The sequence below is a fragment of the Argentina silus genome (genome assembly GCF_951799395.1).
Source record: "Argentina silus genome assembly, chromosome: 13".
Lineage (NCBI taxonomy): Eukaryota > Metazoa > Chordata > Actinopteri > Argentiniformes > Argentinidae > Argentina > Argentina silus.
The window spans coordinates 20,671,103-20,679,881 of record NC_139667.1 but is presented as its reverse complement, the minus strand read 5'-3'; the positions used below and the strand labels follow the sequence as shown (position 1 = coordinate 20,679,881).

The following is an 8,779-nucleotide window of genomic DNA, read 5'->3' as shown; positions in this document are numbered from 1 at the left end:
ACACCATGGATTGAATAGGTGGGTAAACTATAATGCATATAACATAGACCTACCAGAAAAGGTGGGTAAACCCTATTCATTGAAATAAGAATTGAGTTTACCCCCACTACACCACAAGTAACACCTTTCCCTCTTCTCTCTCTCTCTCTCTCCTATTCTCTTTCCACCTGCCCTCTCTCATCCTCCCCCCTATATCTTGTTCTCTCATTCTCTCTCACTTCTCATTCTCTCTCACCTCTCATTATTTCTCTCTATTCTGCCCTTTGTTTGAGGTTGAATTTGAGCACCACATTGTTGAAATAGTATGTAGTGGATATCTAAATCTAAAGCTTTTGTCAATAAATTAGCCCATTTTACTGTAAATCAATCAACCAGAAAATATTAATCTAACCGCTTAAGGCGAATAAACACAAAAACAAATTCCAGGCAGATATAAACATTTATTTACCTCCAAAAAAGGGAACATTCTGTGAAACAAGGGGACCGTTCTCGTTTTTTTTTCGTTTTTTTTTTACTGTAAGTATCTTTCCCAAACCTATTTTAATACAGTACAGCTTTAAAAAATACATTTCATCTAAAAGAAGAAAAAGATAGAGAAGAAAAAGGAAAAGAAAAGGAAGTGAAGGAAAACTCTGTAGATGCATCCACGTGCTCATTGTAGTGAATTTCAATATTCTGCTAGTCACAGAAGAAGGTGAATTCTAATTCTATAAGATACCTCCTTTACCAGTTTACAGGCAACCAGTGTGTTTAGTGGGAGTGTCTGGCTACATCGCAGTGAACACAAACGTTGAGTGGATATTTTAAGGAAACACATGAACAGATAGATATATTCATTTTCTTCCACAAACAACCTGCCAAATAATCCCAAAGAGATGAAGGTGAGGAAGACTACGATGTGAAGAAGAAGAATAGTTAGTGGAAAGTGCAGTGTCTGAAAATTCTGATCAAAATGACATCTTTTATCAATAAGTCAATGTTATAATAAGTGTTCTCAACAGACCTTTTCACACAAACATTTTCAGTCAGACTTTTTTGGGGTAACTCCAAATATTTTTAGGAGATATATACGGTAATTCTGAAGAGTGTTTTTGAAATCAGAATTGCTGTTTTACGTTCTCTTACACAAAGGGAAGACTGAAGAGCGAACTCGATTTTGGCACAACTCACTAAAACTACACCTTCACCACCCAAACCTTTGTTCATTGGTTAATACTAAGATCTTACAAGAGTTAGGAGAATGTGACAGGGAAACACAGATAGCCCTCATGTAGTATTCAAATTTCACATCATTATTATTATTATTATTATGCTGGCAGAGGTGGGAGGGAGTTAATTGGAGAGAGAGAACAGATCAACAGAACAAGAGAGGAAGGAGATGGAAAATCAAGGGTGGGGGACAAACTGAGGTTGGTTTCACTTGAGGACACATTGATATCCCAGCTTGTCTTCACACACAAGCTACTGTACTGATCTCATTTGAAACTCAATAAACCACATACACTGTAGGGTGACCGGATGACCTCCACTTCTACTGCACAACAGGGGCTTATCTGGGGGATCTGTCCCCCATGTAGTGGCTCTGTCTTTGGGCTCAATCTGTCGGTCTCTCCCCTGGATGTGCAGGACTCTGGGTCTGATGTATCTGGGTCTCTTCTTAACCCAGGCAGAGGTGTGTGTGTGTGTCTGTGTGTGTGTGTGTGTGTGTGTGTGTGTGTGTGTGTGTGTGTGTGTGTGTGTGTGTGTGTGAACGAGGTCAGACCTGGGTGCTATAGGGCCGTGTGTTGAGGGGGTACATGTCCACAGGGCTATAGTAGCTTAGAGGGGAGGGGCCTTGTGGGGTGACTGACAGGGGAAGACACACCCCTGGGTTTTCATAGTGGTAGGTGTGGAAGCCCAGGCGCTCGCCTCCGTTACGCATCTCGTCTGTGAGTCCGGAGCGCAGGTAGTAGGGTGAGCAGGTGGGGCAGTAGCTGTGTGGGGGGCTGCCCTCCACGGGCACCAGGGAAAGGGGGGTAACGGCAGGCCCGTCCACCCCAGGAGCGCTGCACGCGTTACAGGCAAAGTGAGGCTGAGACTCCCCTCCTCCCACCACGGAGCCCACATCCACCTCCGACTCATTTCTTTTACAGCAATAGTACTGAGGAAAAAAGGGAAAAAGATGCAGAGAGTTCTGAGCATGATCATATGGAAGGATTTATAGATTTTGCAAACACACACACACACACACACACACACACACACACACACACACACACACACACACACACACACACACACACACACACACACACACACACACACTACCTGGAGCCTACAGTAACAGAGCACTGCTACAATACACAGCAGTATCACCGTGGCAAGAATTCCTCCGGTTATGACAACAGTTCCAGCTGTCATTCGACCAGCTCTCCATCAAACCCTGGAGAGAGAGAGAGAGGGAGAGAGAGAGAGAGGGAGAGAGAGAGAGAGAGAGAGAGAGAATCAACATGGTCCATAAAACATAATTAAATTTAATTCAGCACAGCAAGCTTGCACTTAATCACATTAGCTTGTTACAGACACACAGCTTAAGTGTTCAGAGAGAAGTACTTACGTTCAACAATGGGTTCTATGATACCTGCCAAGACAACCAAGTGAGCAGAATTAGTGTGGTTTGGTAATAATAATAACGTTTCTTATTTGACTGCTAACACAATACCATACAGAAAGAGTACAAGTGAGGAAGGGAGCATTCAAGTTGTTTTTTGAACTGAGGTGACCAGCACCTTTAAAACGCTGAGGATGTCTCTGACCACTTAACAGGGGTTTTCAATAATAAATACTAGGAATAAAAACATATTTTTTAAAAGCCTGTTCTATTTACTGTTCTCTGCTTCAATAGGCTGCGATATGCTTCTGTACTATGGTTAAAGGTAGACTCGGGGATATGACGTCATGCCAGGAGGTCACAGCAACCTTTACCAAAGTAAAGATGTGAACAACGGTAGGCACTCGTGAGACGTTGACAGATACGTGTCGTCGCAATAAGCATGCCGGAGTTGATGGTCTTCTATCGTTTCTTGATTGTCTCCATTTTTAAACGATCTCTGGTAGCTTCGCCCCGCACTTTTCCCATTGACATCATATCCCAAAGTCTACCTTTAACATACAGTGCAAAGACCAACATGGAGGTTTTGTTTCACTCAATGAATAGACTGAAGTGAGACTAAAGGGACCTTTCTGACCCGCATCCCACTGACAGCCTGACGAGGTCAAAACCTAAAATTGACCCCAACCTTAACCAAACCCTTAACCATAACCCCAATCTTAACCCTAACTGTAACCAAATGTTAGCCAACTCGAAATTCAACATCAGGGGATCTGACGTGTCCCCTTTGTTTTTTCCCCAATGAAAGCTGAACAGTCAAGCTGAGTGACCCCTAAGTCTGATGATCTTAGAGGCTGATGTGAAATGTTAAGGGTGATGGGACACAATAGAGGTAGGAGGGACTTACATCAGAAGAGAGCTGGAGACGGAGAGGGGGAGGTGACTGTGAAGGGGGAGGGACATGTGAGGTTTTGGGGGTCAGCAGTCTCAAAACCTCCTCTGACTGGAGCTCCTGGTTGAAGAGAAGAGATGCATTAACTCAAGCATATTGTAGCATGGGGTTTGCATGTGTGGAATATTTCATCAGTGGTGGTCTGACAGTCACATGGTTGAATACAATTTAAAAAATCGAAGCAGATGCACCATAGAGTTATAAACACAATAGGGCGCCCTTCTTAGGGCTATCCAGGTGCCTCCTCTAGGGCTATCACTCTATGAACTTCCACACACAATGTCAATGCTTTCCACAAGGTGTCAGTAGAGAATACAGTGCAACAGTTTAGGCAGTAACTCTAGGTAAGAGTTGCCACTGATTTACCACAGATTGAGGATTAGATGATCCTATCCACATATGAGGTCTTGATGTAGATGGGTCCCCTAAATAGAAATTTATTTATATTATTAAAATATTATTATATTGTCAAGAAATTACCTGATTGGGCATACAGGGTCAAATGAGATAAGAATTGATTCACATTATATCATAAACCATACAGTCACCATTCAAGCCAACATTTCATTTAAAGAATTAGTAAAAAGGGGTCTGTATTGCATGTTTAAGGGGAATATATCTGAACCTATATCTGAAGTGAGTAGGTATACAGGCTAGGAGAGATTCACACTCTGAATGCCAATGTACAACCAGCAGGTGTGACAGGTGGGGTTCGAACCCGGGTGTCCCATGTGGAAGACTCAACTGTCTACCAAGAGAACATTCTCAAAGAGGGCAGCACTTGAGTTTAAATGTCTCAGGCAGGTCTACCTCATCACAAGAGCGTGATTTCACATCATCTCCACTACACGCCCTCCAGGACCAGGGTTGGAGACCAGAGGTATTTATAGACCAGAGAGAGGATCTCTTATGCCACCATACTTACAGTATTGTAAATCTATGCAGTGGGCCAGTGTGTGTGTGTGTGTGTGTGTGTGTCTGTATGAGCCTCTCCATCAGACAGTTGCTCCTGTGCTGTATCTCCCCTGCGTCACAGCACTAAATTATATACAGCATGGGCCAGGTTAATGCTGTTAAAAGCAATGTGAAGTTTCTCTCTCTCTATCTCCCTCACTCGCCACCTCCTCCTCTCCTTATCTGCCTCCCCTCCTCCCTCTATCTTCCCCCCTCTTTTAACGTCTTCCTCATCCGCTGTCTTTCTCCTACCATTTCTCCCCCACAGACCCCCCCCTATCGATTCCCTTCCTTTACTCTCTCTCTCTCTCTCTCTCTCTCTCTCTCTCTCTCTCTCTCTCTCTCTCTCTCTCTCTCTCTCTCTCTCTCTCTCTCTCTCTCTCTCTCTCTCTCTCTCTCTCTCTCTCTCTCTCTCCCTCTCTCTCTCTCTCCCTCTCCCTCTCTCTCCCTCTCTCTCTCTCTCCCTCTCTCTCCCTCTCTCTCTCTCTCTCTCCCTCTCTCTCCCTCCATCCCTCCCTCCCTGCCTTGGACCATGTCCAATCAGTGTCTCCACATCTCTCTGGTTCTCATCAGGCAACAGGGGCTCATTACTGGTGGAGAGGGAAAGATATATATATATATATATATATATATATATATATATATAGAGAGAGAGAGAGAGGGGGGGGAGACAGAGAGAAAGAGAAAGAGACAGAGACAGAGAGAGAGAGAGGCGGGTAGTGACCCAAATGACAGGATAAATGTGGCTACATCTTGACATCAGAACTCTGTTCATTACACACAATGCAGTCCTTTGAGGTTCGCCATAGAACTGATTCATCTGCCAGTGTAATCATGGAAAGTGGAAGAGACGTGGGACAGAGAGTTACACAGTTAGTTTCACTTACAGTGTAAGTGAAAGAGAGAAAGGGTCACTAGGCTGAGTTAGTTACTGTAGAACCTAGGGTTAGTTAAGTGTTGGTGTCGGTTAAGAATGGACCTCTGACCAAGTACACACACTTGGCTTACCTGTGTGTCAGTTGTGCGATTAAACCATGCAATTAAACCACACACACACACACACACACACACACACACACACACACACACACACACACACACACATGCAAACACACACACACACACACACACACACACCAACTGTGTGATTTTACCATGCCTTAAAAGGAACCCTGTCGTCCCTCAGGAGATATCTGCCAAAAAAACATAAATTATTCACATAAAGAAGTGAAGGAGACGATGGAGAGAGGATCGGAGAGGAAAGAGGGAGAGGTGAGTGGGGAGGGATAGAAGAGGAAAGAGGGAGAGGAGAGGGAGAGGTGAGAGGGAAGGGAGAGGAGAGGGAGGGGAAAGGAAGAGGAGAGGAGAGGGAGGGGAAAGGAAGAGGAGAGTGGGAGAGGGAGAGGAGAAGGAGCAGAGCAGGGAGTGAGGGAGCACTGAATCAAATTCTGGTCCTGAGGACCCACAAGGTGTTCAGGCTTTTGTTCCAGCCTAACCTCCAAGCCTAACATGTGCAATTCAACTAATCAAGGGATGGGCTGAAATAATGGATTGCTTCAATCAGGTGTGCTAGTATGACTGCTAGGGTATTAAACCTGGTTCATCTGTGCCTCAAGACTCTATAAGCCTACCGAGCTAAAGGCTAAAGCCAAGGCATTAACTGGGAGGTAACACAAGATAAGTCTGGATCTCAGGCAAGTGTGTGTGTTCACTGGGCTCTGTCAGCACTGCTGTTTATCACTCTACTCTCTTTACTACAGCACTGAGTCTGCAGATCAATATAGATGGACGGACCAACACACACACACACACACACACACACACACACACACACACACACACACACACACACACACACACACACACACACACACACACACACACACACACACACACACACACACACACACACACACACACACACACACACACACACACACACACACAGCTTGTGCTTCCATAACTTTGCATGCTGTGACCTTCCCTCAAGCCTTCATAAGTGATAAGAGAGGGGATATCAGCTTTTCTACGTGTGATGTTTGGAGGTCTGAAAATAGCTCTTTGTCTTCATTGACCCAGTGACCAGCAGGGGAAGAGTGGCAGCAAGGAAAGGTGTCACATTTTGATTCACTCTCTCCACATGAGAGGGAGCTTGATCTCTCTCCCTCTCTCTTGCTCACTCACTCACTCACTCACTCACTCACACAAACACACTCACACAAACACACACACACACACACACACACACACGTACACATGCACACAAACAAACAATTTAAAATGAAGATGGAGGTAAAACTGTTGGAGGTATAAATGTTTCTCATGAATAAATTCACACAATGATTTTCCCTGAGACTGACTCTGCAAGTGCGTAATAAAAAATGAACAGTTTTTACTATTACTGACAAGCAGTTGGTTCTCTGACACAGGGAGAAATGCAACAATGGCTCATTTGCAGATGGGGGAAGTTTTCAGGTATTTGATTGGACGCTCTCTGCTTGTTCATGATCTTACTGTCAACTACATGTCAATTAATTCAGCCATTTGTTTCAATAAAATCATTGAAGGCATTCTCACAGGAGAATAGATATTAATACAGCACTGAAAGCATTGGAAATGTTATGATACTGACTTAGATATAACATTGTCATAACAATAAAGTAGGGCGCTTAGTGGCGTAGCACACTAATGCGCATACCACATAATTGCAAGGTTCCTGGTTCGATTACAACCCTCGACATATCTTGCATGTCATCCCTCCTCTCTCTCACCCATCCTTCCTGTCAACCTCTACTGTCTCTATCCCAATAAAGCAGAAATGTCCTAAAAACATATTTAAATAAATAAATAAAGTAGACACTTTTAACAAAACCTAAAACGGACCCTGCTCCAACTGAGTCATGGAGTCCTTTTTCAAAGGTTTGCTCAAATCGATTACCTCCAGCACCATACAGTACCACTGTCTGCATTGAATAGTGATTTGATATGTTTATTTAAGTGTCTTGAAACTTTCTATGTGTCCAGCCAAATAACCATAGATATACATTATACTTTAGGATCCAACCGCATACATATATTTAATAATAAATGTAAATTCATAATCAACCGTATCCAAGCAAATTAGAATCATAATAGGAAAGAAAATATATGAAGTTAAATAAAGCAAGGTTTGTACACAAGAACAAAACCAAAAAATACATCCTTCACATAAATGTATTTTGCCTTCGATTCAAGGCCTTAGAAATATATTTTTCAGTATCGAAGGCTGCCTCCCTGAACAGCCGTTCTAGATTCTCCTCATCTCCTATCCAAAATAAATCAGGCTTCCTCTGAAGCACTTTTTCCTAGAGTTGAGCTATCAGGTCATCCATACATAACGTGCAATAACATAAAAAGTGGAATGTTCAGCATTTTCAATTTCACAATCTGTACACATCCTCTCCTCGTCCTTTATTGTGTTGTATAGTGCCTACCTACTTCAATGGCTAGAGGAAGAATCCCAACTAGACAACCTCTGTAATAGGAGGGATCGTGATGAACAGTATCAAAAGCCTTAGAGAGGTCAATATAGAGGGCTGCACAATGCTGTTTCTTATACAGAGAGATCACAATGTCATTTATAACTAGGGAAGCAGCACAATGGTGCTATGTCCCGACCTAAAACCTGACTGGTGCGCATTTAAAATGCAATTTACAGATAAAAAGGACCACATCTTAGAATTTATCAGGGATTCCATTATTTTTGCTAAGCAAGTAAGCCTTGAGATAGGGCAGTAATTATTCAAGTTGTAGTTTCTGATTTCCACCATTGTCCAGTCGCCTTATCGTTAGCTGCAGCTGAAACATGAAGGCACACACTCTCTCTCTTTCGCTCTCTCTCTCTCCTTTTCCCTCCATCTCACAGTTTGCTCTATTAAGAACAGATTTATGAGTGTGTGGCATGCACAGCCCTGCTACTCCAAGGACTAATCAACAGACAGACAGACAGACAGACAGACAGACAGACAGATAGATAGACGGACAGACATATGGATAGACATACGGATAGACAGACTGACAGACAGACTGAGAGATCCACGTGAACTCTAGTGTGCATTTCAAACCATGTCCATTTCATCTTAAACATATGAATCTATCTATTCTATATCTAAGATTCCACACCCACTCCTTATTTCATTTCATTTGTCAAATTCAAATTCAGACTCAAGTGATGATAAAGGAACGCGGGCTTTCAGCCCTAGTCTATGACACCAGTGCATAATCATGTGAATGTTTCAGTTGTG

General features: G+C 43.1%; 1 protein-coding gene across 1 annotated transcript; it reads right to left on the bottom strand.

Annotated features, from left to right (window-relative positions):
• Window positions 1–1,756: 1,756 nt before the first annotated feature.
• LOC310813975 (protein FAM163A-like) lies at window positions 1,757–2,400 on the bottom strand (the record flags this gene model as incomplete). The annotated part of the gene is made up of 2 exons (XM_083683180.1): window positions 1,757–2,140; window positions 2,308–2,400. 2 exons carry the CDS (start codon window positions 2,398–2,400, stop codon window positions 1,757–1,759), a joined length of 477 nt encoding a protein of 158 aa, XP_083539306.1.
• Window positions 2,401–8,779: the final 6,379 nt, after the last annotated feature.